This window comes from Rhinoraja longicauda, chromosome 30 (assembly GCF_053455715.1).
Source record: "Rhinoraja longicauda isolate Sanriku21f chromosome 30, sRhiLon1.1, whole genome shotgun sequence".
Lineage (NCBI taxonomy): Eukaryota > Metazoa > Chordata > Chondrichthyes > Rajiformes > Arhynchobatidae > Rhinoraja > Rhinoraja longicauda.
The window spans coordinates 8631825-8654053 of record NC_135982.1 but is presented as its reverse complement, the minus strand read 5'-3'; the positions used below and the strand labels follow the sequence as shown (position 1 = coordinate 8654053).

The window sequence follows — 22229 nt, the reverse complement described above, 5'->3', positions numbered from 1 at the left end:
CTATGTTTCTAGTGTGTAGGATAGCACTATCCTACACACTAGGGACAATTTACATTTGTACTGGAGCCAATTAACCTACAAACCTGCACGTGTTTAGAGTGTGTGAGGAATCTGGAGCACCCGGAGAAAACTCGTGTGGTCACAGGGAGAACGTACAAACTCTGCACAGACAGCGCCCATCGTCAGACTAGTTCAGGTGCTGTAAGACAGCAACTCTAATGCTGCACCACCGTGCCGCCCTAAATGGGGGTCGATGGGAACGTGGAGAGAATAAGTGGAATGAATTAGGATTAGGATTAGTGTACCTAGGTGTGTGATGGTACAGCTGAAGGGCCTGTTTCCAGTGCTGTGACTGAACCAACTCCTTTTAAATACAGCTGCTGCTGTCATCGGTGGTTTGCGGGGAGGTGTGGAGAGTTTATTTTACAGAGTATGAACGCGTGGGACTTTCCTTTGCAAAGGCTTGGGGATGACTCCTAGCGAGGCCCCAATGTGGTTCTCCCCACTGCAAGGATGAGTCACGCTGGTTAGCGCGCAACAAAAACCTTTCGCCGTACCCCGGTAGACAATAGACAATCGTCGTCGTGGCGATCCCTCGAGGTCGAGGATGACGGTCTACGTTCCGATGTCAGACCGAAGACGCCTGTGCGTGCGCTTGTTTAACGTGTACTTGATGTTGCACTCCAAGAAGCACGCGGTCCTTCACAAATCAACCAACTAATTCCAATGGCAAGGGGAAACAAGACGATTGGAGCTGAAAGATCTGTTGCCGCCTTCATCATCCGCCTTCACAGCCGTTGAGTTCAAGATAACTTTGTCCGCCTGGTCCAACGTTGTGGTCTTGTACGTTGGATCGTTCTTGGTCTGGACCCTCGTCCTCGACCTTACCGCCATGGGTGGCCCGACCAGAAGCTAGTGCTTCCCACGGCATCGCTCTCCGAATCATGGGGGCACGCAAGCCTCTTCACCACGACAAGGTGAACGATCCGAAGAGACAATAGGCAATAGGTGCACAATAGGAGTAGGCCATTCAGCCCTACGAGCCAGCACCGCCATTCATTGCGATCATGGCTGATCATCCACAATCAGTACCCCGTTCCTGCCTTCTCCCCATATCCCCTGACTCCGCTATCCTTAAGAGCTCTGTCCAACTCTCTCTTGAAAGCATCCAGTGGATCGGCCTCCACTGCCTTCTGAGGCAGAGAGTTCCACAGATTCACAACTCTCTGGGTGAAAAGGTTTTTCCTCATCTCCGTTCTAAATGGCCTACCCCTTATCCTTACACGTGACAATAAACGCAACGATGCTGAACTGAGCGAGGGTGGACCACACTGCTGTGGGAGGGGTGGGCCTACGGTGGGGTAGAGCTGCCAACGCGCTGCTCCCCACGAGACCGTCTGCAGCCCGCCCTCCCCCCCACCTTCCAACTCATTACCGGCGAAGCAAGCCTCCCGCATCAGCACATCGCGCAGCAGTCACGTCGGGGGACTTCCTCCCAGGGAAACATTGATTTCTTGTTTGTCTGCTTCTAATGACTAACCTTTCAGAGCTGCGCAGTGGTGGTTCAGAGATACATCGCGGAAACAGGTCCTTCGTCCCCTGGGCTGAAGGGCCTGTTTCCGTGCTATATGACGCTGTGACTGAACCAACTCCTTTTAAATATAGCTGCTGCTGCCACCAGTGGACCGACCAGCGATCCCCTGTACACTAGCACTACCCTACACTCTAGAATCACCTTGCTGTCTCACAGCGCCAGAGATCCAGGTTCGATTCGTACTACGGGTGCTGTCTGTACGGAGTTTGTACGTTCTCCCTGTGACCGCGTGGGTTTTATCCTGGTGCTCCGGTTTCCTCCCATACTCAAAAAACGTGCAGGTTTGTAGGTTAATTGGCTTCTATAGATTGTCCCTAGTGTGTGCAGGATGGTGCTAGTGTACGGGCATCGCTGTCAGCGAAGGGCCTGTTTCCACACTGTATCTCTAAACTAAACTATACCTGCTGTGTCTGCAGGGCTGGAATAAACACAGTCATGTTGAAGAATCCTCTGCCTGAAGACAGATTTACACGTGCACACATGTGCACTCTCAGATTTACATATGTTCAAATTTGCACACCCATGGTGGTCAATCTTTAATTAGACTTTACTGGACTTTATCTTGCACTAAATGTTATTCCCTTTATAATGTATCTGTACGTTGTGGATGGCTCGATAGTAATCATGTCTTTGATAGACTTTTCATTGAGAACAAAAGCTTTTCCCTGTACCTCAGTACATGTGACAATGAACTAAACTCGACTGAGCCATGCACACACGCATCTGGACGTACACGTGTGCACACAGGGGGCCAATTAACCTACAGACCGGAATGTCGTTGGGATGTGGAGGGAAACCTGGGAGGAGCTCCTGGAGGAAACCCACGCGGTCACAGAGAGAACGTGCAAACCGCTCGGAGACAGTGTCCAAGGTCGGGATCGAACCGGGGTCTTTGGCGCTGTGAGGAAGAATCTCCACCAGCTGCCGAGCTTGAAATTCGATCCCGCTGGGCGTGTCCTCATTGCGGCCTTGGTTCACATGTGTAAAGAGCAGCCGACTCACAGACGTGCGATGGGGACTGGCAGGCACGCGCAGTAAAGGTTAAGTGTGCCATCAAGGCAGCCTGATTTCTTTAGTCAGAGGGTGGTGAATCTGTGGTATTCTTTGCCGCAGAAGGCTGTGGAGGCCAAGTCAGTGGACATTTTTAAGGCAGAGATAGATAGACTCTTGATTAGTACGGGGGTGAGGGGTTATGGGGAGAAGGCAGGAGAATGGGGGGAGAGATAGATCAGCCATGATTGAATGGCGGAGTAGACTTGATGGGCCGAGTGGCCTAATTCTGCTCCTATCACGTACGGCCTTATGACCTTATAACCACCACGACCGGTGGTGGGGTGTGTACAATGCCAAGCACCACGTCGACAGTGTTTATATAAGAAAATAACTGCAGATGCTGGTACAAATCGAAGGTATTTATTCACAAAATGCTGGAGTAACTCAGCAGGTCAGGCAGCATCTCAGGAGAGAAGGAATGGGTGACGTTTCGGGTCGAGACCCTTCTTCGACAGTGTTGACTCTTTTAGCAGAAGCCACATCTTGAGAATGGGGTGAAGACATTACCTTCGACTTTAGAGATACAGCACAGAAACAGGCCCTTCAGCCCACCGAGTCCGTGCCCACCAGTGATCACCCAGTACACTAGTACTATCCAACACACTAGGGACGATTCACAGAAGCCAATTAGCCTACAAACCTGCACGTCTTTGGAATGTGGGCAGAAGCCGGAGCACCCGGAGAAAACCACGTGGTCACAGGGAGAACGTACAAACTCCGTACAGACAGTGCCTGCAGTTCCTTATGACTCCAGTGTGAAAATATTGTTCAATTTTACAATTTTTGACTTGTTTTTGACTTGTGTCTTAGTATAGTTGACTTTTCGTGTCGGGATCCTTCTGTCCGAGGAAGAGTTCCGAGTTAGATAGAGCTCTAGGGGGCTGGTGGAACCAAGAGATATGGGGAGAAGGCAGGCACGGGGTACTGATTGGGGACGATCAGCCATGATCACAATGAATGCCGGTGCTGGCTCGAAGGGCCGAATGGCCTCATCCTGCACCTATTTTCTATGTTTCTATGACCCGAAACGTCACCTATCCATGTTCTCCAGAGATACTGCCTGACCCGCTGAGTTACTCCAGCACTCTGTGTCTATCCCTGAAGAACCTGTTGGCCTAGTTTAGATTAGTTTGAGAGATACATCACAGAAACATGCCCTTCGATCCACCGAGCCCGCACCGACCAGCGATCCTGCACTCTTACACGATCCTACACACAGTAGGGACAAGTTACATTTATACCAAGCCAATTAACCTACAAACCTGTATCACAAAAGAAAGTATATAGGTGGATATAGGATATATCCTTCCTTTGTCCCGCCACCCCTGACATCAGTCTGAAGAAGGGTCTCGACCCGAAACGTCACCCATTCCTTCTCTCCAGAGATACTGCCTGACCCGCTGAGTTACTCCAGCATTTTGTGTCTACCTTCGATTTGTACCAGCGTCTGCAGTTATTTTTCCCACACCACCTACAAACCTGCACGTCTGTGTTTGCATTTGTTTCTGCCGAACGTCCTTAAATGTTATTAATGTCGCCTCTTTTCTCTTTGCCTTGCCCACCTGAAGAAAAGTGTCACACTCCATTAATCGAGGAGCAGATTATCCAGATGACCCCTGAGGAACACTACAGGCGAATGATGTCGGCCTTGAACGACCATGGGACGTACGAGGAACAGCAACAGCGCTTGTACCAACTGGCCAACAGCATGGGAGTGCCGACACACGGAGGTAACAGGCAGCGGGCTGGCCGGTTCCTCGGTCACAGGGAACCACTCCCTCCGCTTGATTTCTAATTTGATCGCCGCGGCGTGCAGGAGACGAAACCAGTCTCTTGTGGTGTCACGGCCATTTGCATCTCTGAGGGAGGCTCTTTGTCCTCTGCCTGAGACGGAGCCAAGCAGCCCAATAGTCGTTTATTTGTTACATCCACATAAATGTGTAGTAAAATGAAACGTTACCCGCAGTTGAACAATAAGACCAATAAGATTAATCAATAAAAATGCAATAACACATACAATCACAACTAACACCAAACAAAAAGAAACATCCATCACAGTGAGTCTCCTCCAGTCCCTCCTCACTGTGATGGAAGGCCAGAATGTCTTTTTCTCTTCCCTGCCGTCTTGTCCCGCGGTCAGGCTGTTGGATTTGCCACGTCGGGGCGGTCGGGGCTCCCGATATTGAAGCCCCCGCTGGGCGGTGAAAGGTCAACGGCCTATTTCAGGCCGCGCCGGACGGTGAAAGGTCCGTGGCGGGCCGACCCAAGCCCCGCGATTCGGGGCGGGCGAACACGCTGCCTCTGCCGTTGCCGGAGCTCCCGATGTCGGCCCCCACCCAGGGGTCTGCGGGCTTCCGACGTCCACGCGGCCCGCGCCGGAGCCTCCGGAGACGAGTCGCAGCCGCGCCCGCAACATCCGCAGGCAGCCAGCGCCGCAGGTGGTGAGTCCGCGCCGCGGGCTCTGCGAACCAGAGCCCCAGGTGGTCCCAGGTGAATGGCCGGTGGTAGGCCGCAGTGGGAACGGAGACACGACACAGAACAAAGGTCACGTCTCCGTTCTGGAGAGAGAATGTTACAGTTCCCGTTCCCTCCCACCCCCCCCAAAACATAACATACAACACTACATCATATTAAACTACAATTCAGACAAAAACAACAAAAAACACAAAAGACAGACGGACTGCAGGCAAGCCGCAGCTGCGACGGCAGCGCTGGCTCCTCAGTTGTCCGCATCTAACACTCATTCAAAGCACTTTCTCAGTCGTTCAATAGTCACATTGTAGTCACATGCACCCCGAAGCAGTGAAAGGCTCTGTCTTGCACGCACGTCCAGTGGAATCATAGTGCACAATCGTACCCGTGTACAAGACTCACCTATTTACCAGAACTATGCCTGCATTAGGGGATATTAACCACAGGATGAGTTTGGACAGTCTTGGTTCGCCTTCTCTAGAAGGTTGCAGGGAGCCCCGATGTAAAATTACGGGAGGAATCGATAAGGTAGACAGTCAGAAGCTTTTTACCCTGGATGAAAGACTGTGCCTTCACCCAATCTCTTCCCCTCGTGATTTTATATACCTCCATAGTTTAGTTTAGAGATACAGCGTGGAAACAGGCCCTTTGAGCCACTGAGTCCGCGCCGCCCAGCGATCCCCGCACATTAACACTGTCCTACACACACTAGGGACAATTTACACTTACACCAAGCCAATTAACCTACAAACCTGTACGTCTTTGGAGTGTGGGAGGAAACCAAATACCTAGGAGAAAACTCACGCGGTCACGGGGAGAACGTACAAACTCAGTGCAGACAGCGCCCGTAGTCAAGAGTCGAACCCGGGTCTCCTGCGCTGTAAGGCAGCAACTCTACCGCTGTGCCACCGTGGCCGCCCACTATGTAAGATCACCTGGTGGCCCAAACGTTACTAAACAGGCAGGAAAATTGGCGGCACAATGGGGCAGCTGGAAGAGTTGTTGCCTTACAGCGCCAGAGACCTGGGTTCGATCCTGACCTTGGGGGGCTGACTGTGCGGAGTTTGTACCTTCTCCCTACGACTGCATGGGTTTCGTCCGGGTGAGCCGGTTTCCTCCCACATCCCAAAGACGCGCGGGTCTGCAGGTTAATTGACTTCTGTACATTGCCCCCAGTGTGCAGGGAGTGGATGAGAACATTGGATAACATAGAACTAGTGTGAATGGGTGATTGATGGTTGGCGTGGGCTCGGTGCAGGTCGAAGGGCTTGCAGTATCTCTAAAAACGAAAAACGAAGACCTATCCGGGTTAAACACTGTTATAGTACCTGCCTCGACTACCTCCTCTGGCAGCTTGTTCCATATATCATAGAAACATAGAAACATAGAAAATAGATGCAGGAGTAGGCCATTTGGCCCTTCGAGCCTGCACCGCCATTCAATATGATCATGGCTGATCATCCAGCTCAGTAACCTGTACCTGCCTTCTCTCCATGCCCCCTGATCTCTTTAGCCACAAGGGCCACATCTAACTCCCTCTTAAATATAGCCAATGAACTGGCCTCAACTACCTTCTGTGGCAGAGAATTCCACAGACTCATCACTCTCTGTGTGGAAAAGGTTGCCCATTAGGTTCCTAACAAATCTTTCCCATCGCTCCTTAAACCTATATCGTCTGGTTCTTGATTCCCCTACTCTTGGTAAAAGACTGTGCCTTCCCTATGTATAGCCCTCACGATGGTAAACACCGCTATAAGATCGCCCCTCATCCTACCGCGCTACAAGGAGCAAAATCCCCAAAGACCCTGCCTGCCCAGAGCTCAGGCCCTCGAGTCCCCATCTCGTGCACCCTTGATTTGTTGCTCGGACCGTCTCATTTCCAGCCGAGCTCGTGTTTATTACGGTTTTGGAGCGCATCACTCAACATCTGTCAGGGTGTGCAGCTGCTAAGTTGCTGCAGCAGACGTTGTCACCTCTGGCGGGCTGCACACTGATCCCCAACACAGATACTGCTGCCTCGCTGAAAGACAGCACCCCTCTGCGTCTGGGGGCCCAAACGCACCATAACCTTAACCCGCCTTGGGAAAATGGGAATCCTAACGAAAAGGAAACTTTGCCAGGAAATTTAATTAAAACGCTCGGCCCGATCTCAGTGGGAAGAGGAAGCCATCAAGATTTTAGTTGAGACTTTGGCGATACAGCGTGGAAACAGGCCCCACGGGTCCGCGCCGACCAGCGATCCCCCCGTGCACCAGCACTGTCCTACACGCTGGGGATCATTTTACAATTTTACAGAAGTCAATTGACCTACAAATCTGTATGGCTTCAAGCCCGCGCATGTTTGGAGAGTGGGAGGAAACCGGAGCACCCGGGGAAAACCCACGTGGCGAGGGGGGGAGCGTACAAACTCCGTGCGGCATCGCCCGAGGTCAGGATCGAACACGGGACTCTGGCACTGTGAGGCAGCAACTCTACCGCCGCGCCACTGTGCCTCCCCCCCCCCAACGGTTAGCAACCGGGTGACCCAGGAGGCCTTGGCGCGCCAAGCGGTCCTGCATCAATCCCTTGGTATGGGAGTTTTTGCCCGGCTCACGGGACATGAGGGGAGTGCGAGAACTCACAGCGGGAGGAAGAGACGCTTTCTATCTGCATCTCGCAGTGGTGCAGCGGTAGAGTCGCTGCTTTACAGCACCAGAGACCCGGGTTCGATCCTGACTACAGGCGCTGTCTGTACGGAGTTTATTCATTCTCCCTGGGACCGCGTGCGTTTTCTCCTGGTGCTCCGGGTTTCCTCCCACACTCCAAACACGTGTAGCTTAATTGGCTTCAGTGTGTGGGATAGAAGGAGTGCATGGGTGATTGCTGGTCGGCTCGGTGGGCCGAAGGGCCTGTTTCAGCACTGCATCTCTAAACTAAACTAAACTTAACTAAAGTCATGTGTTGTACACAAATTCGGAAAGGATTGCAAGCATCTGCTGGGGTTATATTCTGGGATCCTTCACGAAGTTGATTTCACCCCCTGAAGCCTTGGAGGGTGCTGTAAATTTAGCGAAAGGGGTAATAATGTCCAAGATGCCAATTATTTTCAAATCATAGCAGGATTTATCAAAATGTATGTATTGTAGTTTTTTTTCCAGCTCTCCCTGTTGCAGGAGCTGTCAGTAGCAGTCAGCACGTCAATCAGTCTGGCGCCCGCATGTCAGTGTGCAGCAGCAATTTTGTTTTGCATTCCTGACAGGCTCATCAGGGGTTTACATAGAGGGAGATCGATGCAGCCGCCAGTAATTGGCAGCCAGCCAGGACCCTCAATTATAGACACCATGGCAACGCCAACTAGAAATCCTGGCATCGCAGATCATTAATTGACTGAAGTAAATAATGAAGCATTTTAATTTTTGCCCCCCCTGTGTTTTGCTGGCGCTCGCGGGCACCCCACGCGCGGTTACACACGGGCGGGGGAGGGCAATCGCTGAAGCACACGTGCGCAGTGTTGCGCCCACACTTTGCCACTTGCTCGCTCCCCCCCCACACATCCACGGCACTTTGGTACAGACTTCTGTGCTCACACTTGCACTCCCGCACACTCGCACTCTCCCTCGCACTCACACTGGTGTGCACGCTCGCACTCTCCCTCGCACACGCACTCTCGCGCACATACGCACTCTCACTCACTCGCACGCACTCTCACTTGCACACTCACACTGGTGCGCACACTCAGACTCCCTCGCTCGCACACGCACTCTCTCTCACTCACACTGGTGTGCACACTCAGTCTCTCCCTCACTCGCACACGCGCTCTTACGCACACACACACTCTCACTCGCACGCGCGCTCATGCTCACTCTCACTCGCACACTCACACTGGTGCGCACACTCAGACTCTCCCTCACTCGCGCACGCGCTCTCCCTCACTCTCACTTGCACACTCACACTGGTGCACACACTCAGTCTCTCCCTCACTCACGCACGCGTTCTCACTCACTCTCACACACACTTTCACTCGCACACTCATGCTGGTGCACACACTCGCACTCTCTCTCTCGTTTGTATCCTTGCTCACTTGCATCCTGCCTCTCGCTTACTGGCACTCGCTCTTGCTCATTCGCACGCTTGTTCACTTGCACTTGAACGCGCCCTCGTTCACTCACACTCTCGCTCACTCTTGCACACTTGCACTCTCCCTCGCACACAGTTACTCACACACTCTTGGTCGCTTGCCCTCACGCTCACACTCTTGATCAGTCAAGGAAACAGGCCTTCGGCCCATCAAGTCCAAGCCGAGCAGCAGTCCCCGTACACCAGCACCATCCTCCACACTGGGGACAATTTACCATTTGTTCAACTTTTACCGAAGCCACATTTTTACCGAAGCCAATTATCCTGTACAAACCTGCACGTCTTTCGAGTGTGCGAGCAAACCGGAGCATCCGAGGAAAACCCATGTGGTTAGGGGGAGAACGTACAAACTCTGCACAGCCAAGCATCTGTAGTCAGAATTGAACCCGGGTCTCTGGTGCTGCAAGGCAGCAACTCTACCGCCGTGCCGCCAAGATTGTATTGATGTACAGTTTTATTTAGGCAGCACGCAAGCCAAAAGCTTTTCACTGTACCTCAGTACACATAACAGCAATAAACCCAACACTAACTCTTAACACACGATCCCCCTTGATAATTTATTTAACTGTCTGCTTTTTCTCAATTACTCCGAAAACAAATTTGAAAAAAAAAATCTCCTGGGCCAGACTCTGGAGCAGAAGGGAGGAGGCAAGATTTTATTCAGAAGTGAGATCATTTTAATAACTCGTGTGAAGCAGATGTGATTTGGTCTGTGTAGGAAGCCTGTGTCAGCCAAGCTAAAGTCGAGGGGAACTGTTTAGAGGATTGTTTGCTCTGTGACAACAATGATTTCTTCAGCGTAATGTTCACTGGCTGTTATATTCCACATTAGTCACCGAGTAAAAAGCACCATTTATTTTCCCCATGTCAAGCCCAGAGTCCCTGTAGGTTTTATTTCTTTAGAGACACGTGATGTGCAACCCACACATCACTGTAGCCCTCCTGCATGTGTGATGTAACCACTCACGGCTGCATCACTTCCTCGGCTGCCTCGGCAAGGTAAGTCCGCAGATATAGAAAGGGCTGTGGCCAGCTGCAGTGAATCACGTGTGGCTCAGTTGCCTCGTGTGGCGCGGGTGTGCTTAACGTCTGTAGGTGTTGGCTACCTACAGATAAGGCGGGCACAGCGGCGCAGCTGGTAGAGTTGCTGCCCTACATCACCGGGTTCCATCCTGACTGCGGGCGCTGTCCGTACGGAGTCTGTACGTTCTCCCCGTGACCGCGTGGGTTTCCTCTGGGTGCTCTGGTTTCCCCCCCACACTCCAAAGGTCGGTGGGGCAATTGGCTTGTAAATCGTCCCTAGAGCGTAGGCCAGTGCTAGTGTACGGGGCGGTCGCAGGTTGGCGTGGACTCGCTGGGCCGAAAGGACCTGTTTCCGCACTGTGCCTCTAAAGTGAAGGCTGCCTGCCCTGTTTATCTCACTGGCTTCCGATCCATGTGTGTGCGTGTGGGCTTGGAATCCGCAGAGCTGAGGAGACCACTCGAGCCGCAGTACACCACGGCCTGTGGAGTCCTTTTTTGTCTCTGCCACTTTCTTTTGGTCATCTGGGATCGAGCCCTCCCACTTTCCCCACTCCTCCCCCACCAAATATTCATTCCTCCTAGAAACATAGAAACATAGAAAATAGGTGCAGGAGTAGGCCATTCGGCCCTTCGAGCCTGCACCGCCATTCAATATGATCATGGCTGATCATTCAGCTCAGTAGCCTGTACCTGCCTTCTCTCCATACCCCCTGATCCCTCTAGCAAAAAGGGCCACATCTAACTCCCTCTTAAATATAGCCAATGAACTGGCCTCAACTACCTTCTGTGGCAGAGAATTCCACAGACTCACCACTCTCTGTGTGAAGAAATGTTTTCTCATCTCGATCCTAAAAGACTTCCCCCTTATCCTTAAGCTGTGACCCCTGGTTCTGGACTCCCCCAACATCGGGAACAATCTTCCCGCATCTAGCCTCTCCAACCCCTTAAGAATTTTATATGACTCGAGTCCACAAAGTTGGAAGGTGGGAGACACTTTCCCAGTGCAACACCAGCCCACCCCCCCCCCTCTCACACTGTGTAGGAAGGAGGAGACCCTCAGTCTGAAGAAGGGTCTCGACCCGAAACGTCGCCCATTTCTTCTCTCCAGAGATGCTGCCTGTCCCGCTGGGTTACTCCAGCATTTTGTGTCTGTCCCTCTCACACTGGTCAGTTCAGTTTAGCTTTTGTCACGTGTACCGAGGTACAGTGAAAAGCTTTTGCTGCGTGCTATCCAGTGAGTGGAAAGACAACGCATGATTACAATCGAGCCGTCCACAGTGTAGATACACGATAAGGGAATAACATTTAGTGCAAGATAAAGTCCGATCAAATCTAGTCCGAGGGTCACCAATGAGATAGATAGCCGTTCAGGACCCCACTCTGGTTGTGGTAGGATGATTCAGTTGCCTGATAACAGCTGGGAAGAAACTGTTCCTGAATCCGGAGGTGTGCGTTTTCACCCTTCCCTGGCCCAAGCTCAGCGTCGTGAGTAAAGAGGCGGCACGCTGATTGTGTCCCAGCGGCGTGCAAAGGCTCCTGGTATTGCAGAGGGAGGGGTGGAGAGGAGGGGAGGGGATCCCGAGTGGGGCCCGCAGGTGGAGGGCAAGCGGTGTGCGAGGCCGCTTTAAGAAAGGCATTTCCCCTTCGAGCCGGGCAGCCGACAGCAGATGACGAAAGGGGAAGAGGTGAGGGGTGGGGTGGGGTGGAGGGGGGGGGGGGGGGGGCGCGGGGAGGAATCTCGCTGCGGTTTGCCTTTTTGCCACGGGAGCATGAAGCTCACGCTGAGTCGTAGCTTCAGGCGGCCCAGATGAGTCATTGAGGGGATGCTCGTGGGTAAACAAGGAATAGAGGCTGCTGGTAGACTCCTGGCAGCCTGCCACACACAGCAGAGAAGGAGGTTGGAATGGGAGATGAAGAGAGGGAGAAGGGGGTGCTTGAATGTAACCAGATGCAGAATCAGGTTATTTTGAATCTTGACTTTTAAATCATCATTAACTTCATTGTCCAAAAATGCCCCCGAAATAACCTGATTCTGCATCTGGTTACATTCAAGCACCCCTGAGCAAATCTGATGTGAGGAAAGACTTGTTTCACGGCAGCTTTCTCTCCTGACATCAGCTACCTCAGCCACAGTTCCCGCAGCGTGGTACATTTTTCCACACCTGGCCCTCTGGTGGCTTGTCCTCCGGTTGGAGATAGCGCCTGCAGTTGAACGTCGTTTCGTTTATTATTGTCACGTACGGTGAAAAGCTCTTTGCACGTCATCCAGTCAAAATGAAAGGACTTCAGCGGATACATTTGTGCCTTCCACAGTGCACATGAAGCGATAAAGAGTCTCACTGGTGGCACACTAACCCAGCGGTAGAGTTGCTGCCTCACAGCGCCAGAGACCCAGGTTCAACCATGACTACGGGGGCTGTCTGTACGGAGTTTGTGCGTTCTCCCCGTGACCGCGTGGGTTGTCCCCGGGTGCTCTGGTTTCCTCCCACACTCCAAAGACGTAGAGGTCTGCAGGTTAATTGGATTTGGTAAAAATTATAAATTGTCCCTCGTGTGCGTAGGTTAGTGTTAGTGTAAGGGGGTGATCACAGGTTGGCAGGGACTCGGGCCGAAGGGCCTGTTTGCGCGCTGTATCTACTATCTGAAGGTACAACATTTAGCGCAAGGCAGCAGAGAGCCTCCCTCCTCCTCTGTCTCCGTGCGGTGACTGCGTCACTGAATGTGCGGCAGAAACCCCTCTGATGGTCCCCTCCCTCAGCCACAAGCTCCCACCTCAGGCCTCAAAGGGTTTGCTGCGATATTAAGAATAAGGGGGAGGCCATTTAGGACTGAGATGAGGAAAAACTTTTTCACTCAGAGAGTTGTGAATCTGTGCAATCCTCTGCCATGGAAGGCAGTGGAGGCCGATTCACCGGATGTTTTCAAGAGAGAGTTAGCTATAACTCTTCGGGCTACCGGAATCAAGGGATATGGGGAGAAAGCAGGAACGGGGTACTGATTCTGGATGATCAGCCATGATCATAATGAATTGTGGTGCTGTTTCGAAGAGCCGAATGGCCTACTGCAACTATCTTCTATGTTTCTATGATATTTAGTGCCCCGGTCACTGTGGTGCCGTGAGGGAGGGAGAGGGGAAGGGTTTACTCTTCGTTGATCTCTTGTAGTGAGAGGGCGACATCCTTAAATGCGGGGCTGCAGATGTTCCCAGTCACAATCCTCGGCAGACTTTTTATTTGGCTTTAGCTGCAGGGAGGCTCTGCGTGGGACTCGGATGTGGAATTAGCTCTGTGCACGTTTTGTTTCAGTGAGAGACAGCAGTTAATTATCTCAGCTGTCATACTGTGTGAGCGACGGAGGTTTGGCTGAGCAACAGGGGCTGCCAGCAGACGGATGTCAGTAACAGAGGCGTGCCCAGTCACAGGGCATAGTCTGCTCACTGGGTATGGCCTGCACAGTGGGTATGGCCCAGTCACAGGGCATGGCCTAGTCACAGGGCATGGCCTAGACACAGGGCATGGCCTAGACACAGGGCATGGCCTAGACACAGGGCATGGCCTAGACACACAGGGCATGGCCTAGTCACAGGGCATGGCCTAGACACAGTGCATAGTGTAGTCACACAGGGCATGGCCTAGACACAGGGCATGGCCTAGACACAGGGCATGGCCTAGACACACGGGGCATGGCCTAGTCACAGGGCATGGCCTAGACACAGGGCATGGCCTAGACACAGGGCATGGCCTAGTCACATGGCATGGCCTAGACACTGGGCATGGCCTAGACACTGGGCATGGCCTAGTCACAGGGCATGGCCTAGACAATGGGCATGGCCTAGACACTGGGCATGGCCTAGTCACAGGGCATGGCCTAGACACTGGGCATGGCCTAGCCACAGGGCATAGCCTAGACACACAGGGCATGGCCTAGTCACAGGGCATGGCCTAGTCACACAGGGCATGGCCTAGACACAGTGCATAGCCTAGTCACACAGGGCATGGCCTAGACACACAGGGCATGGCCTAGCCACAGGGCATGGCCTAGTCACAGGGCATGGCCTAGTCACAGGGCATGGCCTAGACACTGGGCATGGCCTAGTCACAGGGCATGGGCTAGTCACAGGGCATGGCCTAGTCACACAGGGTATGGTCTAGTCACAGGGCATGGCCTAGACACACAGGGTATGGCCTAGACACACAGGGCATGGCCTAGATACACAGGGCATGGCCTAGACACACAGAGCATGGCCTAGACACAGGGCATGGCCTAGTCACAGGGCATGGCCTAGTCACAGGGCATGGCCAAGCCACAGGGCATGACCTAGACACACAGGGCATGACCTAGACACACAGGGCATGGCCTAGACACACAGGGCATGGCCTAGACACACAGGGCATGGCCTAGACACACAGGGTATAGCCTAGACACACAGGGCAAAGCCTAGACACAGGGCATGGCTTAGACGCAGGGCATAGCCTGGACACACAGGGCATGGCCTAGACACACAGGGCATGGCCTAGATACACAGGGCATGGCCTGGACACACAGGGCATGGCCTAGACACACAGGGCATGGCCTAGATACACCGGGCATGGCCTGGACACACAGGGCATGGCCTAGACACACAGGGCATGGTCTAGACACACAGGGCATGGCCTAGTCACAGGGCATAGCCTAGTCACACAGGGCACGGCCTAGACACACAGGGCACAGTCTAGACACACAGGGCACGGTCTAGACACACAGGGCATGGTCTAGACACACAGGGCAAGGCCTAGACACAGGGCATGGCTTAGATACTGGGCCTACACATAGGTACGGCAACCCAATGGGAACGGCCTACACATACATCATGGCTTACCCAGAATGCACAGCCTAGACAGGGCATGGCCGACACCGAGGGCATAACCAACCCACAGGTGTGGCCCACACACAGGGCATGGCCTGGTCATAAGATACGGCAATCAAGAGGGCACGACCTACATGGGTGGCACAGAGGACATGGTGAATCTAGACAGCGTGGCCGATCCACTGGGTATGGCCAACTAAGGGCACACCGCACACGGTCTTCCCACATGGCATAGTCTGCCCAGAGGGCACAGTGTTCCCTGGACGGCATTCCCTGGCTGCCGACGACCTATTCTTAGGTTCAGCTTGTCAGGCTGAGTGTAGCCCCTGTAAGCTTCCACCAAACTGAATCTAAAGGTGACAACTTGAGTAAAGAGGGCTGGATTGGTGGCTGAGCTTCACGTTGCTGCCCAACTAATTGCCCACTCATTAATTCTGCTGCACTTGAATGTCGTAGCGCAGTGGTAGAGTTGTGTCAAAGACCCGAGTTTGTTCCTGACTACGGGCGCTGTCTGTACGGAGTTTGTACGTTCTCCCTGTGACCACATGGGTTTTCCGTAGGTACTCCAGTTTCCTCCCACACTCCAAAGACATGGAGGTTTGCATGTTAATTGGCTTTGGTCAATTGTAAATTGCCCCTCGTGTGTAGGATAGTGTTTAGTGTAAGGGGTGATCACCGATCGGCACGGACTCGGTGGGCCGAAGGGCCTGCTACTGCTTTGTATCTCTAAACTAAACTAAACTAAAGAGGGACGGGGGAGCTTAATGTTGCATGCTTGCATGGATTTACACAGATCCAGGCCGTTCTGCCCATCCAGTGCGTCAGTATTTATGCTTCATCATTCTGCACAAGGGAACAGAGCAGTTGAATGCACAAGTCTTTCACCCAGGGTAGGGGAATCAAGAACCAGAGGACAAGGGTTTAAGGTGAGAAGGGAAAGATGTAATAGGACATGAAGGGTCAATTTTTCACACAGAGGGTGGTGGGCATATGAAACAAGCTGCCAGAGGAGGTATTTGGGGCAGGTACTATAACTACGCTGGGGCATCGTACATCCCAGCGGTATGAACATTGACTTCTCTGGTAACCTTTGCTTCACTCTCTCTCCATCCCTCCTCCTTCTCAGTTCTCCAACCTGTCTCTGACTACATTCTATCTCTATTTGCTTTGTTGTTACCTTCTCCCAGCTGACAATTCTGCATTTTCCTTGATCTCCATTCTTTTTGCCCTGTTTTCACACCTTCACACTTCCTTATCTATTTCCCTCCCCCCTGATGTCATTTCTGAAAAACGGTCTCGACCTGAAACATCACCCATTCCTTCTCTCCAGAGATGCTAACTGAGTTACTCCAGCATTTTGTGTCAATCTTCGGTTTAAACCAGCATCTGCAGTTCTTTCATACACAGGTACTATAAATACGTTTAAAAGACATTTGAAGAGGTACATGGAATTTCAACTGCAAATTCTTAATGCAAGTAAGAATTTCACTGGGACATACAACAATAAAACACTCTTGATTCTTGATATGAAGGGTTTAAGAGAGATATTTGGCCAAACATGGTCAGGTGCGACTAGTGCAGAAGGGGCATCTTGGTCAGGATGGACAGGTTGGGTTGAAGGGCCTGTTTATATATATATATGCATATACATATGTATGTGTTTGTGTGTGTGTATGTATGTGTGTATATATATATATGTGTGTGTGTATATATATATATATATATAATATGTGTTTGTGTGTGTGTGTATATGTGTATATATATGTGTGTGTGTGTGTGTATATGTGTGTGTGTGTGTGTGTGTGTGTGTATGTGTGTGTGTGTGTGTGTGTGTACAGTGCCCTCCATAATATTTGGGTCAAAGACCCATCATTTATTTATTTGCCTCTGTACTCCACAATTTCAGATTTATAATAGAAAAAAATCACATGTGGTTAAAGTGCACGTTGTCAGATTTTAATAAAGGCCATTTTTATACATTTTGGTTTCACCATGTAGAAATTACAGCAGTGTTTACACATAGTCCCCCCATTTCAGAGCACCATAATGTTTGGGACACAGCAATGTCATGTAAATGAAAGTAGTCATGTTTAGTATTTTGTTGCATATCCTTTGCATGCAATGACTGCTCGAAGTCTGTGATTCATGAACATCACCAGTTGCTGGGTGTCTTCTCTGGTGATGCTCTGCCAGGCCTGTATTGCAGCCATCTTTAGCTTATGCTTGTTTTGGGGGCTAGTCCCCTTCCGTTTTCTCTTCAGCATATAAAAGGCATGCTCATGTGGGTTCAGATCGGGTGATTGACTTGGCCATTCAACAATTGACCACGTTTTAGCTTTGAAAAACTCCTTTGTTGCTTTAGCAGTGTGTTTGGGATCATTGTCTTGCTGTCGAATGAACTGCCGGCCAATGAGTTTTGAGGCACATGTTTGAACTTGAGCAGATAGGATGTGTCTATACAATTCAGAATTCATTATGCTACTACCATCAGCAGTTGTATCATCAATGAAGATAAGTGAGCCAGTACCTTCAGCAGCCATACATGCTTAGGCCATAACACCCCCACCACCGTGTTTCACAGATGAGGTGGTATGCTTTGGATCTTGGGCAGTTCCTTCTCTCCTCCATACTTTGCTCTTGCCATCACTCTGATATAAGTTCATCTTCGTCTCATCTGTCCACAAGACCTTTTTCCAGAACTGTGGTTGCTCTTTTAAGTACATCTTGGCAAACTGTAACCTGGCCATCCTATTTTTGTGGCTAACCAGTGGTTTGCATCTTACAGTGTAGCCTCTATATCTGTTCATGAAGTCTTCTGCGGACAGTGGTCATTGACAAATCCACACCTGACTCCTGAAGAGTGTTTCTAATCTGTCGAACAGGTGTTTGGTGATTTTTCTTTATTATAGAGAGGATTTCTCTGTCATCAGCTGTGGAGGTCTTCCTTGGCCTGCCAGACCCTTCGTAATTAGTAAGCTCACCAGTGCTCTCTTTCTTCTTAATGATGTTCCAAACAGTTGATTTTGGTAAGCCTAAGGTTTGGCTGATGTCTTTAACAGTTTTATTCTTGTTTCTCAGTCTCATAATGGCTTTGACTTTCATTGGCACAACTCTGGTCCTCATGTTGATAAACAGCAATAAAAGTTTCCAAAGGTGATGGAAAGACTGGAGGAAAGACTAGGTGCTGAGAGCTCTCTTATACCTGCATTAAGGAGCCAATTAAACACACCTGAGCAATTACAAACACCTGTGAGGCCATGTGTTCCAAACATTATGGTGCCCTGAAATGGGAGGACTATATATAAACACTGCTGTAATTTCTATACGGTGAAACCAAAATGTATAAAAATGGCCTTTATTAAAATCTGACAATGTGCACTTTAACCACATGTGATTTTTTTCTATTACAAATCTCAAATTGTGGAGTACAGAGGCAAATAAATAAATGATGGGTCTTTGGCCCAAACATCATGGAGGGCACCGTATATATGTGTGTGTGTGTGTATATATGTGTGTGTATATATGTATGTGTGTGTATATATATATGTGTGTGTATATATATATGTGTGTGTATATATATATGTGTGTGTGTGTATATATATATATGTGTGTGTATGTATATGTGTGTGTGTATATATGTGTGTGTGTATATATGTGTGTGTGTATATATGTGTGTATATATATGTGTGTATATGTGTGTGTGTATATGTGTGTGTATATGTGTGTGTGTATATATATGTGTGTGTGTATATGTGTGTGTGTATATATGTGTGTATATATGTGTGTATATATGTGTGTATATATGTGTGTATATATGTGTGTATATATGTGTGTATATATGTGTGTATATATGTGTGTGTATATATGTGTGTGTGTATATATGTGTGTGTGTATATATGTGTGTGTGTGTGTATATATGTGTGTGTGTGTATATATGTGTGTGTGTGTGTGTGTATATATGTGTATATATGTGTGTGAGTGTGTGTGTGTATATATGTGTGTGTATAAGTATATGTATGTAGTTCACAGTGTATTTGATGGTTATAGACCTGCAATATCACATCTCCATGTTCTCCAGACATGCCGGCATAACCCACTGAGTTACTGCAGCACTTTGTGCCTCTCTTTGTAATCCAGCAGCTGCAGTTCCCAGTGTCTAAGTGTCGTGTGTCCTTCTCCTCACAGACTTGCTGAGGGTTCGGCAAGAAGCCGTCAACGCCGTCCGCACGTCCGCTGCCATGGAGGCCCACATCCCGTCATCCAGCAACTCGTCGAGTCAGAGGAGGAAGCAGGGACTCCCCCAGCACAGGGACGCACATTTTAACGAGAGGTCAGTGTTGGCATCGCTGCGGCAATCTGACGCGGGACTCTCACTCCAATCCTGCGTGAAACGATCGCCAGAATCGTGTTGGTATTGGTGTTTGATTATCACGTGTACCAAGGTATAGTGAAACGAGTTGTTTGTGCGTCCTCCAGTGAAATCCTACTGTACATGAGTACAATCAAGCCACACACATGTGCAGCAGGTCGTGCAAAGAGTAAAATACCAGCGTGCAGAATTTATTGTGACAACGTCATAGTGTTCAGTTGCATGCAAAGTGCAAGGTCTGCAATGAGGTAGGTTGGAAGATCGAGACTAAACCCTGAGCTTACAGGACAATTGTTCAGAAGTCTGATAACAGCGGTCGGGGAAGAAGCAGTTCCTGAATCTGGTGGTTTGTGCTTTCAAGCTTTTGTATCTTCTGCGCGTTGGGAGAGGAGAGATTGACTGGGGCGAGAGTGGTCCGTGATTACCTTGGCTGCTTTCCCGAGGCAGAGTGGTGCAGAAGAAGATGGACACAGAAAGCTGGAGCAACTCAGCGGGACGGGCAGCATCTCTGGAGAGAAGGAATGGGTGACGTTTTGGGTCGAGACCCTTCTTCAGCCGTCAGGTCACCCATTCCTTCTGTCCAGAGATGCTGCCTGTCCCGCTGAGTTACTCCAGCTTTTTGTGTCTATCTTCGGTTTAAACCAGCATCTGCAGTTCCTTCCTACACGTGGTGTAGAAGAAGTCGGTGGTGGGGAGCCTAGTCTATGTGATGGACTGGGCTGCGTCTACGACACTCTGCCATTTCTCGTGGTCCTGGGGTGGGCTGCTCCCAAACCAACCTGAGATGCATCCGGATAGGATACTTTCTACGATGCAGCTGCAGAAATTGGTAAGAGTCTTTGGAGACATGCTGAAACTCCTTTGCCTTCTGAGGTAGTGGAGGCATTGTGTGTTTTCTTGCCCATAGCTAAATTCGAACTGCATTACAAGAATTATTGAGAGTGTGCATTGGTTTAGCTCATGATTGTCAGGTGTACTGAGATACGGTGAAAAACGTTGATACAAAAGTTGGATTAACTCAGCGGATCAGCCAGCATCTCTAGAGAAAAGGAATAGGTGATGTTTCGGGTCGGTTCTAAAGAAGGGTCTCGGCCCGAAACCTCACCTATTCCTTCTCTTCAGAGATGCTGCCTGAGCCGCTGAGTTACTCCAGCTTTTTGTGTCTTTCCTCGGTTTAAACCAGCATCTGCAGTTTCTCCCTACAATGTGAAAAACTTTGTGCTATCCAGGCAAATCATCCAATACGCATGTAGTACAAAAGAGAAAATCAACAGAGTGTGGAATATCGTGTTGCAGCTCCAGGGAAAGTACAGACAAAAAAAATTAGCCTGCAAACCTGCACGCCTTTGGAGTGTGGGAAGAAACCGGAGCACCCGGAGAGAACCCACGCGGTCATACAAACTCTGTACAGAAGCACCCACAGTCAGGATCTACACGGGTCTATGACACATTAAGGCAGCAACTCTGTTATTGCAATGCACCCCCTCGATGGTACACCCTTCTAATGCCCTGCAGCAGTAGTGAAGTGATTCTATCCTGAAAACGATTTTTCGATAATTATCATCCAAGGAGCATTTTCCTCTTACTGAGGGCGTGCAGCGTAGGTTTACTAGGTTAATCCCCGGAATGGCGGGACTGTCATATGTTGAAAGACTGGAGCGACTAGGCTTGTATACACTGGAATTTAGAAGGATGAGAGGGGATCTTATCGAAACATATAAGATTATTAAGGGGTTGGACACGTTAGAGGCAGGAAACATGTTCCCAATGTTGGGGGAGTCCAGCACAAGGGGCCACAGTTTAAGAATAAGGGGTAGGCCATTTAGAACGGAGATGAGGAAAAACTTTTTCAGTCAGAGAGTTGTAAATCTGTGGAATTCTCTGCCTCAGAAGGCAGTGGAGGCCAATTGTCTGAATGCATTCAAGAGAGAGCTAGATAGAGCTCTTAAGGATAGCGGAATCAGGGGGTATGGGGAGAAGGCAGGAACAGGGTACTGATTGAGAATGATCAGCCATGATCACATTGAATGGTGGTGCTGGCTTGAATGGACGAATGGCCTCCTCCTGCACCTATTGTCTATTGTCTATTGTCTTTCTTTTTACATAAATTATTTACTCCACACTTACCTGCGTTGAAGATCGCCTGCCAATTTCTGGGTCAGGTAGGGCAGTTGCTGTAATACTGCGTTTATCACAGGGACATCCATTTAAAAGACATTTAGACGGGTACATGGATAGGAACGGTTTAGAGTGCAGGAGGTTGAGGAGTGATCTTATAGCGAGCAGTAGATTGGGCGAATGCAGTCTTTCACCCAGAGTAGGGGAATCAAGAACCGGACAACATAGGTTTAAGGCAAGAAGGGAAAAATTTAGTTCGAACCTCAGGGGCAACTTTCTCATACAGAAGGTGGTGGGTACATGAAACGAGTTGCTAAAGGAGGTAATTGAGGCTGGTACTATAACAACATTTAAAAGACGTTTGGATAGGCCCATGGATATTAAGGAGTTTAGATTTTAGATTTAGAGATACAGCGCAAAAACAGGCCCTTCGGCCCACCGGGTCCGCGCCGCCCAGTGATCCCCGCACATTAACACTATTCTACACCCACTAGGGACAGTTTTTACATTTGCCCAGCCAATTAACCTACATACCTGTACGTCTTTGGAGTGTGGGAGGAAACCGAAGATCCTGGGGAAACCCACGCAGGTCACGGGGAGAACGTACAAACTCCGTACAGACGGCGCCTGTAGTCGGT

At 50.1% G+C, this 22229-nt stretch overlaps 1 protein-coding gene across 1 annotated transcript in view; it reads left to right on the top strand.

Moving 5' to 3' along the window:
- The window catches only part of samd11 (sterile alpha motif domain containing 11), a 294059-nt gene that overhangs the window by 199873 nt on the left and 71957 nt on the right, over window positions 1-22229 (top strand). The window contains 2 exon segments of the mRNA XM_078425233.1: window positions 4216-4377; window positions 19290-19434. Of these exon segments, the coding sequence (XP_078281359.1) occupies window positions 4216-4377; window positions 19290-19434 (307 nt within the window).